The sequence below is a fragment of the Cornus florida genome, unplaced genomic scaffold (genome assembly GCF_030987335.1).
Source record: "Cornus florida cultivar Cherokee Brave unplaced genomic scaffold, ASM3098733v1 CherokeeBrave_3.0.0_Hap2_Chr10, whole genome shotgun sequence".
In the NCBI taxonomy this organism is placed as follows: Eukaryota; Viridiplantae; Streptophyta; class Magnoliopsida; order Cornales; family Cornaceae; genus Cornus; species Cornus florida.
Window position 1 is genome coordinate 98,766,590 of NW_026775580.1, and position 15,965 is coordinate 98,782,554.

A 15,965-nucleotide genomic window follows, 5' to 3' on the forward strand; every position below is an offset into this window, starting at 1 on the left:
TATTAATTTTAATTAAGAAGTAATTATTAATTGATACATAAATAAAAATTAATTTAAGTGATCAACGGGTCAGTCATGATATCAAGTTATTACTTTCTAAAGAAAAATTAGAAATTCAAATTTTAACTAATATAAAATTGACTTAAATTATAATTTTTACAAATTATTAGCTGACTTGCAAAATAAAAAATTAAATAAAATTTATACGGAGTATTTATTTGTGTGTCAATTAGTGTTTGGAGGGGGATTTGTAAAATGTTTGTAAGTCCTTGCCTTAAAAAGGAAAAAAAAAAGGAACAAAAAAAAAAGAAAGAAAGAAAGTTTTACTTAACTCCCAAGACTGGCTTTTGATTGAAATGAGGAATGATCGGAAATAAATAAATAAATAAATAAAAATTGCTGAAAGACAAGAAAATATTACTAAAAAGAAAAGAAAATTTTCCCAGTCAACAAACAACAAAGAAGAAGAGAGTAAAGACAATCGTTGGGCGGCGTTTCCTTCTACAGTTTTCTTTCTAAGCCTCTGTAAGTGTCATTTACTAGCACTCTCTCTCTCTCTCTCTCTCTTGGGGTTTCGTTTTCTTTTCTTCTCTTTTTCGTTCTTCGAACTCTGTACATGACATGCATAATGCATTGTTGACTAAATGAAAAAAAATTGTTTGTTTATTCATCTAAAACCATACTCTGATATGTTTATTTTTTTTGTTTAATTCCTTTCAAAGGTATTGATTTGTTAAAGAAAGGGAGTGTGGTGAATATACTTCATCGATTACCTTCTATTGCTAAGTAGAAGAAGCAATTCATTTTGGAATTTTACTGTGGAATGTTGTCATTGATATCTGATATCGGCAATTAAACATATGGGTGTTTGTGTTCAATTCAGCTCAAATCTTTTTAGTACTTGGAATTTGGAAATTTGTGGATTTGCACGAAGGTGAAGAGGGTTTCAATTTGGGCTGATTGAGATTTTATTGTTTGGGTTGGTCTGTATAATCTGTATTTCAGACTTGATTTCTGTATACAGTATATCTGAGCTTTCTCTTTCTAGAGATGATTTTGATTTCTCAACTGTTCAGATGACAAGGAGGTCTTCGGTTCTTCTTTTTTTGTTAATAGTAGAAATAATGGAGGTTTGCTTGTTTTCGGATTGATGGACATAGATTAAGTTTTTGAGTGCGAAACATCGGCTTTTTTCAGCTACTAATTTGGGTCATGTGGGTTATAAATGATTCTGGTTTTTTGATTAATTGATATTGGGAAGGCAGATTTAGGTCACAATTAGCTTTGGGTGGTTTTTGCCTTAGATCGGTATAGTTCCTTTGGTTTTGTAGAGGGTGGTTTTGTGTTTGTTTAATAGAATGATCAAACAGATACTTGGTAAATTTTCTCGGAAGGGCTCGAAGTCAGCTGGAAATCGTGAATTTGCTGGAACATCTACCCCCATTTTAAATGCTTCTACCACTTCAAAGAACGGCGATGCAGGAAATAAGAATTCAGGGAATCCAATCAATGCATCTTTTTCAGCCCCTTATCCTGCTTCATATATAGGATATAGTCAAGGAGAAAATTTTTCATCAGGTGTGAACTTGAAGTTGAATGGGGATTCAGTCATTGCTTCTTATGATTCTTATGAAGCTTTGCCAAGTTTTAGGGATGTTCCAAGCTCTGAAAAGCAGAACTTGTTTATCAGAAAGCTGAATATGTCTTGTGTGGTATTTGACTTCACTGATCCAACAAAGAACATCAAAGAAAAGGAGATCAAGCGGCAGACATTGTTAGAGCTTGTGGATTATGTGACTTCTGTAAATGGGAAATTCACTGAAACTATGATGCAAGAAGCTATAAAGATGGTATCTACAAATTTATTTAGGACACCTACTCCTCAGCCACGTGATAACAAAATTTTTGAAGCCTTTGATTTAGAAGAGGAGGAACCCTCAATGGATCCTGCATGGCCTCACTTGCAGCTCGTGTATGAGTTTCTATTGAGATTCGTTGCGTCACCTGAAACGGATGCAAAATTGGCTAAGAGATACGTTGATCACTCGTTTGTTCTCAAGGTGCTGGATCTATTTGACTCTGAAGATCCCAGAGAAAGGGAATACTTGAAAACGATTCTGCATCGAATTTATGGGAAATTCATGGTACACCGTCCATTTATCCGGAAAGGTATCAATAACATATTTTATCGTTTTGTTTTTGAGACCGAAAAACATAATGGTACAGCTGAACTTTTAGAGATTTTGGGCAGTATAATTAATGGATTTGCTTTGCCACTGAAAGAAGAACACAAACTATTTCTTGTTCGGGCGCTAATCCCCCTGCACAAACCAAAGTGCTTGGCAATGTACCATCAGCAGTTATCTTACTGTATTACACAATTTGTGGAGAAAGATTGCAAGCTTGCTGATACTGTTATAAGGGGTTTGTTGAAGTATTGGCCAGTTACTAATAGTTCAAAGGAAGTCTTGTTCCTCAGTGAGTTGGAGGAGGTTCTAGAAGCAACTCAGCCATCAGAATTCCAGCGCTGTATGGTGCCTTTGTTTCGCCGAATTGCTCGTTGCTTGAATAATTTGCACTTTCAGGTACAAAATTTTCAATTTTTGTGCATGTTTCTTTCCCTACCAACAACACAACAAACCCCAAACCCCACCACCCCCCCCCCCTTCTCTCTTTCCTAACTGATTTATGGTGCAAGATGTGTTTTCATTTCAAAATATACATCACAAGTCCTGTGTTTTTAGGCCAATAAGTGCTCATTGTGAATGTTTTAAAAATTGTATTATTTTAATTCCGTGAGGGTTGAATTCCCCTACAATATCTAAAGGTTGCCGATCAGTAATGTATACACAAACTACACCATTTTGCGCTTGTATTTTGCATTTTAACATTATCTCTCCAATGTTGGGATGCCTTTGTTTTAGAGATTTATAATTGATGTTGGAATTTCCACTTCAAAGAAAAGAGAATTAGAATTGTAAATGTGTAGAATACTAGAATGTGAGCGGATAGATTTTTCAATTCTTCTTTGAATTTGGAACCTGAATTGGATATGAAGACATTTTGAGTAGTCTACCTCTCTCAAACATCGCGTATTGGCAGGATAAATGTTTGGTGATGGTCCTATTATTCTATTCCGTTCAATATGGAAATTGGAGTTAAATGGTGATAAGTAGGTAGTGGAAAGGACAGGATCTTGAAAACAATGGCATAGTGGTAGGTGTTGATAACAAGAAGTCGATGACTGTTAAGATTGTGGTAATGTTATGGCAATGTCCCAAAAGTTATAAAAGAGTCAGCAAGTTGTTGTGGTAACGACAAGTTGTCAAGTTGAGGGTGCAATGGTGGTAAATGATTTGCTAGAGGTGATGGTGGTGATGGCACAGTAATGAAGAAGTTGAGAAAGTAGCATGGCTATGGGGTCTTAAGAGAGTTAATCCATTAGCAGCAGTGATTGTCTGGCATGATACTAAAATTGGAGGTGTGTTGGTAGTAGTAGTTAGTGATATGTAATTTTGGTGGTGGTGGCAATGGATGGACTGAGGTAGTAGTGGTGGATCAACCATAGTGGCTGTCATGTCTATGTTGATGATGGTGAAGGTGAAGGTTTGTAGTGGTGGTGTAATTATGTTGATGATGGTGATCATGGGGTGTGTAGTGGTATTGATGTTGTGGTGATGGTGAAGGTTGTTGAGAATGACACTATATTGGTTAAGTGTCGTGTTTTAATTTAATTCCCCCTCAGATAATATGTTGTTAGCTGATAACTTGCATTTGTACTCACATTACAGAGTTGATGTGGTTTGGGCCTTTTGAGATTGTAGCAAGCCCATGGATGTATTTACTATTTATCCACCTTCCTTAATCTCACTGTGAAATGGTGACTACTTGTCTGACACTATTGGCTTGTTAAATTGCTTTGGCATCGCCTATTGATTTGATGACATTCTGGCATGGTTTTCCTTTTTTACTTCTTCTACTCTACTAGAAAGTAAACATTGAAGATGAGATTAAATATGTGTAGAATGTAATGACTTAAGCCAACTTCATGCCCTTGAATGTTGGAACCAAAGTCTCTTCATATATAAATGGTCTTGGGTTTTACATTAGTTGCAAGTGCATTGAATTGATTGTTCTTATAGATGTCAGTGAACAACATACACTTAAAAGATATATCATTGCAGATTTGCCAGATTGCAATGGATATCATGCCATCATCATCCTTGCCTTATGTTTGTCTTTGGAATTATTAAATATTAGCCAAAAGCTGAATCCTTGTGAAACTCAGAACCATATTGACAAAGATCTACCACCATATCAGTACATCAGCCGACCACTTTGATGATGGTCACTGCAGTTTTTTCCTGTTTGCCTATGTTCTTGGGTTTTGCTGATATCTGAACTGAAAATACTTTACATGAGATGCATTCCTAGTTTCAATTACATAAGTTTCCAACTTTAAAAATAGCAGCTCTCAAAAATCTTGGAATATCCGCTAGGTCTTGGGATATATTTGTAATGTGCCTTGCTTAGTTTTTGTTCCCCAGATATCCTATCTGCAATAGGGTGATCTTTTCTGCTGTTTATCCAAAGCAGAAAAAAATCACGATCAATGAAATCAGGCTTACCCAGAAGTTGATATGGACTAATAGATATATAATGAAAGTGTAACATTTTCATGATTCATGACCACTAGGTCTATGGTATTGAGGTTCACTTGTCATGAAAAGTCTATGGTATTGAGATTCACTTGACATGAAATTTCAGACAAGGTCATTATCATTTTTCATGATGCCTTGCTCCTATTATTAGCAGTCCAGTATATAGTTTAGGCTCTGCCGATGCATCCCGAGCTTGCTTCTTTTGCTTCCAATGTTGTTTGACGTGGTCTGTATGGCACATCAGCTGAACGAGTAGGACAACTAACAGGCTGTAAACATCCATTGGAATGACCTTAATGTTGCAACCATCTCAATTTACCTTTGCTAGATATGATATCTAGTTTGGAATATTGATGTTATGCATCCATTTAACTTATTGGCCAATGTAATTTGAAGTTCCTTCCGATATTAGAGAACGTAAATGGGAGCTTTGCGTGACAAATTTTGGTTGGCATGCTTTCAAGGCATACTTTTTGTGTTGATTAATATTTGATCTATCTTTGGCGAAACGGTACAAGTGACTCTTGAATAATGCCACGGGATGGATTCAACCAATACATGTAATGTGGTAAATGTGCACGATTAACAACTGATAAGTATAAATCAATGGGCAATATGTTGAAGGTAGGAATGAGAGAAAATATATATCAACATCGAGAATTTTTTCTGTGTGTTCTTTCCGTAAAATATATCAACATACATAGAGGGGAAAAAAAAAAATTCTGTTTTTTGCTAGTTTCTTTGGTATTTGTTTGCTTTCATGCAAATAGCTCTCTTCTAGCACATGTTATCTTATTAGATTGAAATTCAAGTTCCTTAGGGTTTCAATGAGCAATATATTAAAATTCTAGTATATTTTTTATTTTGTATTATTATTATTTTTTTAGTAAGAAAATATATTATTAAAGAGTGCCAAGGGGCTGCAACTCAAGGACAAGTAATTGTACAAAGAATAAAAACAAGAAAATAACCTATTGATTTGAGTGATCTTGAGGAACTATGAAAATCTGGCTGAATGAACGACTTCTCATCCACCCACGAAAATAAAGAACTCAGAAAGACATAGGTAACTCCACTCCCTAAAATGACCTTCTTTGCCTATATTTCGACACACCAAGAGGACCTTGATGGGAGTTATACAAATAAACAGCGGAAACACGTTCATGTGTATTTCCGAGACCTTTCAAATGAAAAAAGTCCAAGGTTATGGTTGCATGCGGCATAATTGGAGACATTTATCGAAAATAATATTTGATGATATTATCACAAGAAGTCAAGATTGTCCTTTTCAATGAGGCATAATACTGAAACAACGAGGTTTCTGAAGTTATTAAATCCCTGTGAACAGCCTGAATGAAAATGACTTGAGTCGTGTCTTTAGCTTGAGATTAACTTATTCTGATTGTGTAGCTTCCTCATGGTGGTCATTCTTGATGCCTGAATCGTGTTAAGTGATTGATGCTCATTTTTTATTTTTTTTTTCCCAGGTTGCAGAGAGAGCTTTGTTTTTATGGAACAATGATCATATCGAGAACTTAATCAAACAAAATCGTGAGGTTATACTGCCCATTATCTTCCCTGCTCTGGAGAAGAATTCTAGGAACCATTGGAATCAGGCTGTTCATGGTTTGACACTAAATATCCGTAAAATATTCTTTGATCTTGATCCAGAGCTATTCAAGGAGTGCTTGAACAAGTTTCAGGAAGATGAATTAAAGGAAGAAGAAGTTAAAGCAAGACGTGAAGCCACATGGAAGCAATTAGAAGAAATTGCTGGAAAGAATGCTGCAAGCAATGAACCAGTGCTTGTACCTTGTATATGGCCCCGTCGTATGTCTTCAGGTTAGAGAAAGATGAAGAGAGAGATTTAGGTAGTTCCAGTGGGCCATTTCATCTTTCCTGATTGAGATGTGCACTTCACAAAACCAGTAGCACACTGCAGAAAGGCAGAATTTTTGTGGATTGTCATTGGTTCATTTTGTTACTCCCCAAGTAGGGCCTGTAATAGAAAAAAACATAGCTTTATGTGAATGGTCTGTTGATTTAATCAAATCCATAGTATACTTTTTTACCATCCATGCGGAATTTGGGAAATGAATAAAGGTCAAACAAAGAAGATTCAATTCCCAAAGATTAGGACAATGCTTTTAAAGTTTTGCTTTGTGCTATCTAGTTTCATTACTGGTAATAATTTGTATGGAACATGATACTATCCAAAGAATATTTTGGAGAAAGAAAATGAACAAGAAAAAGGGGTGTCGGCGGATGGAAGATTATTGATTCGAGCAACAGAATGTTTTATGGCTGTTTTAAGTGATTTTAGAGCGTCCTAAATGCTCGTCTTTTTTGGTATTTTTCCCTACTTTCAGTTCATTGCTTGTCAGGTTCCAGCAAAAGAATGTTGCATCCTGCTGTGTAATATGGTGCGTAACTGTTGCATTCTCGAGATAAATGCGTTCCATGTTGCATTCTCAATGTAATTATATATTGAAAATGTTTATATAATTGACGACATTGTGACACCAACTAAGAAATAAAGAGGGTGTGAGGTGGTGGACTCATGCTCTCTTTTCTTTCTTAGTAGTAATGTCGGCAATTGTAGCAATCTCTTTTCCCTCTTAATAGCAATGACGGTAACTGTAGCATTGCTCATTTCCGGATGTAAATGTATGTATATATAATTCTAAACTGCTATAATCCCAAAAGCAGATTCAAAAGGAGACCCAAATCATGGCCAACTCAACAGGGTTAAATGAGACTTCCCCTTGGGCAGAAAGCCCAGCCCACCTATACCTGACACAAGTCAACCAAGCCCAAGTACCCAATTTGGATACAAGTTAAAGTGACGTTGGATCTGATCAAACTTGAATCAAACTCTCTCCATTACAAGCTCTAATTCTAATAAGATTTAACTTAAAACTAATACAGTACTTTAGAACATTTCTCTTTCTCTGCACCACTTTTATTCTAAATTTTAAGTTGACAAATAATGAGAAAGAGTAATGAGAATTACTACAATTTTATTTAAATAAGACATGGTACTTCAATCGGATTTCTACAATGTAAGAACAATTGTGCATTTTATTGCTTGCTAGAAAGATATTTATTATGTGGTGCCCCAACTAATTCTCAACCATGTTTTTACCTTAAAAATTCTCAATTTATCTCTTCTCAAGATAAATTAAAATTTTTCTTGATTGTCCATTTATTGAGAGATATTATATGTATATAACTTGCATTATTGTATACTTTCTCGATGCTTTGCACCAATTTCTTCAAAAAAGAAAAGAAAAGAAATGTATAGCAGAGAGAGAAAGAGAGTTGTAAAGGCACCAATATCTACAAAGAAACGTGAAATGCCTAGAGAGACGGGGAGAGATACTTGTTGCACCAATGCCAACAAAGGAAGACTAGTTGCATTGCACCAATGTGGACAAAGAAATGTGGCCTAGAGAGAGAGAGAATCAATTCTTGTGTATTATTGAATCCGCTTCCTTTCACGAGACTGTCTTGGAAGCTGGGACATTAATTAAGTAATTAATCACATTTTTTTTTGGAGTTCAATACTTTCAAATAAAAAAAAGATTTAACTATTCATCAAAAGAATATCGGTTTAACCCTTACTCTTTCAATATATTAATTAATGACCCAATAAAGTTGATAGACGCAAATAGTGTCAAAAACATTAAGACCAAATAACTCAAAATTGAAATAGTAAATTGTTTAAAGTCTCTCTAGTCTCTACTCAAATTGGAATATAAGATGAATGTGTGTGTGTGTGTGTGTGTGTGTGTGAGAGAGAGAGAGAGAGAGAGAGTGAGAGTGGTGCTGGACCATATACCTTTCTAAAAGGCTGAATAAGAATAATGATTTTAAAATTGGAGGAGTACTGAATTGAACAACTAAAGGCTGTTAGATGCTCTGAATTGGGATCGGTCCCCACTTCAAGGTAGTTTTTCTAATATTTAATTTTGGGTCAAACTATACCTCTTTCTTGAGACAGATTATTATGTGATGCCGAGCAATCATATAAAGTCACATACGTAAAATGTTAGATACAATTATATACATGGCTGATACCTTGATAGAAACAAAGCCGGAGTGATTAACTGATGATAAAATCTTTAAATAATACTCAAACGCATTGGTGGGTTTTTCAAGTGCTAACACCACACATAGTGACACCCCAAGTCCGTTTTTTAATTGCAATGGCATCCTAATGTTGTTTTTCATTAATCATTCTTGCAAATTTTAATACATATGTAGATTTCTAAAGATTTTGTCAATCAGTTAGATATATAATATGAACCTTTCCAGCTGCTAAGCTAGCCCTTTGTCTACTTCAAGAGGGAATCTAGCTAGCTCTCACACAAATGAGTGGCGATTCGTTCTCCAAATCTTTAATCCTACATATATTGGCTATATTTATGTGCACACAAGCACATGAGGAATGCCAACCTATAGACACAGATTAACCATTAATGGGAGAGCTAGGTACCATCCAGGTTAAGATTATCTCAAGAGAAGTCATCAAACCCTCCTCTCCAACTCCTCCTCACCTCCGAATTTACAACCTCTCTTTGTTGGATCAGTTCACTAGTCCCAACTATGTACCAAGAGTTCTCTTCTACTCCAACAACGATATTGTGTGTGACAGCCCACTCATCTGTACTACTGCCAACAACAAATCTCATCAGCTCCAGAAATCCCTATCTGAAATCTTGACCCTCTACTACCCTTTCGCCGGAATTCTCAAAGACGACGGAGCCTCCATCGATTGCAACGATGAGGGCGTTGAGTTTTTGGAAGCTCAAATCGATAGCCAACTGTTTGATATTCTCAAACAACCTACGTTCGAGGCTCTACGCTCGATGTTTCCCAGTGACCTACTGGGAAACAACTCATCATACAAGGGTCGTAGTTTAGTGGTCATTCAAGTCAGTCATTTCACTTGTGGTGGAATGGCCATTGGCGTGTGCATGTCACATAAAATAGCCGACGGCTCCACCATGGCAAACTTTTTGAATGACTGGGCCACCACGGCGCGTCGTAATGAAATAGTACCCTCTCCTCATTTCATTTCACTATCGTCTGGCTCATCACCGATCGATGATCCACTCATTGTGGGCGAAATCAAGATGGGAAGAGTAAGTTCTGTCACGAAGAGGTTCGTGTTTGATGCCTCCAAATTAGCTGAACTCAAGGCCATAATCACTTGTGAATCAGCAGAAATTGAAAATCCCACCCGAGTCGAAGTTGTGACTGCACTGCTCTATAAATGTGCTATGGCTGCGTCAAAAGCAAACTCACCCTCTACTTCGAGGCCATCCATTTTGAGCCAAGTAGCGAACATGCGCCCGAAAATGGTCCCTCCCTTGCCGGAAAATTCTGTTGGGAATTTTGCGTGGCACTTCGACATCTCTGTAACAGACGAGGAAGAGGTAAATTTGCATGGATTGGTTGGTCAATTGAGGGAAAGTAGGACAAAATTTTACAAGTACGCGGAAAATGTTACAGTGAATGAATGGTTGTTAGTAGTACGAGAGTTTTTCAAGGAGGTAAAAGAGCTATTTGAAAGAAAGGGTGCTAATAATGTTGATTTCTATATCAGCAATAGCATGTGTAGGTTCCCATTTTACAAAGTGGATTTTGGTTGGGGAAAGCCAATATGGGTATCTACTGATGGAGTAAATGTGTCTAAGAATTTATTTTCGTTGATGGATTCAAATAGAGAGGGTGGAATAGAAGCTTGGGTATCGTTGGGTGAGATGGAGATGAGATTATTTGAACGTGATGAGGAGTTACTTTCATTTGCCCAATTCAATCCAAGTGTAAGGCCTTATTTGTTGCAGTGATTTTTGCTTTGCTGTTTGACATACACTAAATATGTTACCAACTATGTCATTAGGTGATACCTGATAATACCATGCATAATAAAGTGAAACTACTTGTTTATTTGCGCACTAAGTATAAATTAATTTTTTTTAATTTAATTATTAAATATTTTATCAAATTTTTTTTAATATAATTAAATAACAATAAAAAAAAAAAAATTGATGGCATTAGAGAGCAAATTCTCACCCACAATTTGAGGAATTGCGATGAATCCAGACGAATCATCCATGACTGAGACTTTTCTACCGCCTGCCTCATCAGGCCATCGCCTAACCGATTTCTCCATTGACTGACATCAGTTGTTGCGTTGATTCGAGTACAAAGCTCTCCTATCGGGCATGGGCTTGGATTATGCATTTGTAACTTGGTTTTGCCTAAGCTTTTGCTTCTGGTTCCTTTTGTTCTTGAACCAGTAATCACTATACAGTTTATACTTCTACTTCGATTTAGCAAGGGTATTTAGATAGAACTTAAATGAAGAAAAAAAAATCTCAAGGGTAGGACTCATTGATCATTTAGGTTCCGTTACCGTTTGTTTCAACTTAAAATATTTTTCTCTCAAAATATATATATTTTAAGTAATATATATATATATATATATATGTATATATAGGTGTTTGGCAAAGTTTTAAGTTGAGGTCGAATCTATCGGGTAAGACATGTAAAAATTGATAAATAAATTATTTTTATTAAATTTTAATATTTTTTTGTTTGTAAATATTTTATGACAATCAAACACCAGAAAACGAAAGTATTTTAAACTCAAACACATGGAGCCTTAAAACAAATATTTAGGACAAGATTCTCTGTTAATAAACAAAATTAAATAGGACTTGATGTTAATTTTCCCTAATTAAAAACAAAGTAATGTTGATTAATTGATGATGACATCTTTAAATAATATAAGCATGGGTGGAATTTTCATATGCTAACACCACACGTAGTGACATCCTAAGTTCCTAAGTTTTTTATAATTGCAATGCCATCCTAAGTTTGTTTTTCATAAATCGTCTTGAAAATTTTAATATATATATGTCGATTTTCCAAAGATTTTAAAAATCCGTTAGATATACTATAGCATGGGTGGAATTTTCATATGCTAACACCACACGTAGTGACATCCTAAGTTCCTAAGTTTTTTATAATTGCAATGCCATCCTAAGTTTGTTTTTCATTAATCGTCTTGAAAATTTTAATATATATATATATGTCGATTTTCCAAAGATTTTAAAAATCCGTGAGATATACTATGTCCCTTCCCGGGTGCTTAGCCAGCCCTTCAATTTGTCCTCTTCATGCTGGAATCTTGCTCTGACAAATGAGTTGTGATTCGGTTTCCAAATCTGTATCATATATATTTATATATAGAAAATAATTAGTTTAACAGATTATATAAGCAGGGATGCGCAAAAGAAATGTAACCTATAGACGCAGCTTAACCATTAATGATGGGAGAGCTGGGCACCATGCAGGTTAAGATAATCTCAAGAGACATCATCAAACCCTCCTCTGCAACTCCTCCACACCTCCGAAATTACAAGCTTTCTATAATGGATCAGCTCAGTAGTAGCAACTATGTTCCCTCAGTTCTGTTTTACTCCAACAATATTAATGTCCCGCTCAACAACATATCTCATCCACTCAAGAAATCCCTATCTGAAACCTTGACCCTCTACTACCCTTTCGCCGGAATTCTCAAAGATGATGGAGTCTCCATTGATTGCAACGACGAGGGTGTCGAGTTTTTGGAAGCTCAAATCCATTGCCAACTCTCTGATATTCTCAATCCACCTAAGTTTGAGGCTATACAGTTGATGTTTCCCAGGAGTTTGCTGGAAAACAACTCAGATGAGGGTGGTCATAGTCTAGTGGTCATTCAGGTGACTCACTTCACTTGCGGAGGAATAGCTATTGGGATGTGCATGTCACACAAAATAGGGGACGGTTCAACCGGGACCACCTTCTTAAATGACTGGGCCACCATGGCACGTCAGTCCGGTGAACTAGTACCATCCCCTCATTTCATTTCATCATCATCCTCCACAGACCATCCGGTAGTTGTGCGCGAAATCAAGGTGGGGAAAGAAACTTGTGTCACTAGGAGGTTTGTGTTTGATGCCCCAAAGTTAGCTGAACTCAAGGCTATGATCATTTCTCAATCTTCAGCCAAAAAAATTGAAAATCCCAGCAGAACCGAAGTTGTGACTGCACTGCTCTATAAATGTGCCATGGCTGCTGCTGCATCAATTGCAAACTCGCCTAATTCTACTTTCAAGCCGTCCATTTTGAGCCAATCCACAAACATGCGTCCGAAAATGGTCCCTCCGTTGGCAGAAAATTCTACTGGGAATTTTGTATGGTACTTTACGATCTCAGTAACAGATGGGAAGGATGCAAATTTGCATGGATTGGTGACTCAATTGAGGGAAAATAGGACACAATTCTACAATAAGTACGCGAAAAATGTTACAGTGAATGACTGGTTGTTAGTGGTACCAGAGTTTTTCAAGGAGGCAAACGAGCTATATGAAATCAAAAGTACCAGTAGTAATAATGTTGATATTTATATGAGTAGCAGCAAGTGTAGGCTCCCGTTTTACAAAGTGGATTTTGGTTGGGGGAAGCCAATTTGGGTATCTGGTGGTGGATCAATTGTGTATAAGAATATATTTTCTTTGGTGGATTCAAATAAAGAGGGAGGAATAGAAGCATGGGTTTCGCTGGGTGAGAAGGAGATGTCAGTATTTGAACGTGATGAGGAGCTACTTTCTTTTGCCGAATTGAATCCAAGTGTTCTGGACACTGACTTGATCTTCGCCGCAAATATCATGTATTAGCTACTCGTAGTATAATAATGTGAAATTGCTTGTTCATTTTTAAAGTATAATTTATTGATAAACAATAGCCTATTTAAATTTTTCGGTAAATTATAGAGACAATCCATGAGGTTTGTCAAAAAAGCATTCAAATGAAAGTTTGTCTATTATGGGACAACCACATTCCCTTGTGAAATGAATCTTAAAACATGTGAAAATTCATTTTACCCTTCACTATTTTATTAATTTTAATTATAAAATATCAAAATATTTAAATGACCAAATTACCCTCAGCACCCAATCAATCCTACAACCCTACTACTAGATTCTGGCACCACCACCACACTAAAATCCACAACCACCACCATCCCCACCCCCAAACCACCGCCACCATCTCCACCCTAACAACCACCCCTACATATTCCGACAATTTATTTTCTCTGTTCATTCATCATTAGCAGACCTTCACCCTTCATCACCAATTATCACCACCAATCAATTACAAAGCCAAACCCACCAAAAAAAAAAAAAAGCAAGAAAGAGCAACCCATTTATAGAACAGTCAAGCCATCACCGCCGGATTTTTCTCTTTGGTCGTCCTTGCTCAGCGGCGGCCATCATCCAAAGCCGAGCTTGCCGTTGCCATCATCCACAGCCGAGCTATGACATCACTGAGCTCGCCGCCGCCTCCATCACAACCGATATCATCAAAGCCGAAGCTTTCCGCCGTCTCCTTCATCTGAGCCGCCACCGATTCATCCACGGCTGAACCAGTCCGTCTCCACCAGTCGAGTTCTCCTTACCCGCTGGTGTCGCGCCAGTCCACCGCTGTTCTGCGCTTTCTGCCGCGAACCAGCCCATCGCCTTTATCTTTGCCATCACCCATCACGGTCGAGCCCTCCACCGGCCGAACCATTGCCGCACTTATCTCATTAGCGACTGTGGGGCTCTATAAGTCGATGGAATCGAAGGCGAGCTGCGGATCTAGAGTCGGCCACGTCGGATTCGAAGGATCTAGAGGCGGAGGATAACGATGACTCCGACGGTGGAGGAGAGGCGGCTCGCCGTCGTCGCCGTCGCCGCCACCACCCGTCGCCGCTTTGTGTGTGTATATAAGTATATGTATGTGTATATATGGGGGGTATGTGTGTGTGTATGTGTGACAGTATGTATGTATGTGTTGGTGATGGGGCAGAGGAAGAGAGAACAGAGAGGAGAGAAGGAAAGAAATGGTAATGGGTATGAGGTAATCAGAAAGGTCATTTCAACATTCAAATTAGTCAATATAAAAGTCAAAAGGAAGAAATGTCAATTTATTACCATTGGGGTATCTTTGGTAATTGTATCAAACTTGAAGGGTTGTCATTGTCCCAAAATAGACAAATTTTCATCTCGGTATCCTTTTAACAAACCTCAGACGGTATTGCTGTACTTTACCCATTATTAAATATTTTATCAAAATAAGTTTTAATATAATTAAATATCAATAAAAAAATTATTGAAGACATTAGAGAGCGAATTCTCACCCACAATTTGAGGAATTGCGACGAATTCAGACGAATCATCCATGACTGGGACTTTTTTGCCACCTGCCTCGAGTTATCGCCTAACTGATTTCTCCATTTACTGACATCAGCTGTTGCATTGATTCGGTTCAAAGCACTCCTATTGGACATGGGCTTGGATTATGCATTTGTTTATTACTTGGGCTGGGTCCAATCACTATATAGTTTATACTCTTTTTTTTTTTATAAAATATATATTTTTATTTTTCGGTATTTGATAAAGGTCTAAGTCAAGATTGAAAATGATCCGTCGCTTGAGTCATGTAAAAATTGACAAATAAATTATTTTTGTTAATTTTTAATATTTTTTTCTTCCTAAATATTTTAGGACAACCAAATACGGAAACACAAAATATTTTTCGAAAAAATATTTTAAGCTCAAACACAGTGCCTTAAAAAAAAATAAAAAAATAAAAAAAAAACGATTTAGGACAAATTTATTTATTTATTTTTAATAAGAAAATTAAGTAGGACTTGATGTTAATTTTTCCAAATTAAAAACAAAGTGAGGTTAATTGATTGATGATGACATCTTTGAGTAATATAAGTATTTCATATGCTAACATCACACATAGCGACCTCCAAACTTCTTAAGTTTGTTTTATTTTAAGCTCAGACACACGGTGCCTTAAAAAAAAAAAAAAAAAAGATTTAGGACAAAAAATTTTATTTATTTTTTAGGATGCCGAAAACGGCACGGGCTGGGTATAGCCTATGCGGCGAGAAACGGGCCGGGTAAGTGATCTTGGACAAAACCAAGTTCTTGCAGGTCAGGCCCAAAATTGAGTAATCAAGCTGAAGGCCTGCTGGATATGATCAAGCCCATGACTAGAGAAGCCCTATGAATGAGCCCAGCGCAAGGAGTTAGTTAGAAAATATCTAGAAGGTCTGTAACAATCTATAAATAGGCTGAAAATAGAGAGAAGAGGGGAGAAAAAAATCTTGAAGTGTAAAGATATTTTGTCAAAATAGAGAGAAATTCCTTGCATCTTTAATGGTGCCGTCTGTGGGAATCGATCAAGATTGAT

At 36.8% G+C, this 15,965-nt stretch overlaps 3 protein-coding genes across 3 annotated transcripts; all 3 read left to right on the forward strand.

Moving 5' to 3' along the window:
- Window positions 1–163: 163 nt before the first annotated feature.
- LOC132276255 (serine/threonine protein phosphatase 2A 57 kDa regulatory subunit B' theta isoform-like) lies at window positions 164–6,737 on the forward strand. Its single transcript, XM_059777606.1, has 3 exons — window positions 164–525; window positions 723–2,585; window positions 6,149–6,737. The coding sequence occupies exons 2-3, from the start codon at window positions 1,359–1,361 to the stop codon at window positions 6,506–6,508; spliced, it is 1,587 nt and encodes a 528-aa protein (XP_059633589.1). The 5' UTR covers window positions 164–525; window positions 723–1,358; the 3' UTR covers window positions 6,509–6,737.
- A 2,405-nt stretch (window positions 6,738–9,142) lies between these two features.
- Window positions 9,143–10,516, forward strand: LOC132278216 (acyltransferase Pun1-like). Its single transcript, XM_059780025.1, has one exon. The coding sequence runs from the start codon at window positions 9,143–9,145 to the stop codon at window positions 10,514–10,516; it is 1,374 nt and encodes a 457-aa protein (XP_059636008.1).
- Window positions 10,517–12,004: 1,488 nt separating this feature from the next.
- LOC132278218 (acyltransferase Pun1-like) lies at window positions 12,005–13,393 on the forward strand. Its single transcript, XM_059780026.1, has one exon. It carries the CDS (start codon window positions 12,005–12,007, stop codon window positions 13,391–13,393), a length of 1,389 nt encoding a protein of 462 aa, XP_059636009.1.
- The last annotated feature ends 2,572 nt before the right edge of the window (window positions 13,394–15,965 follow it).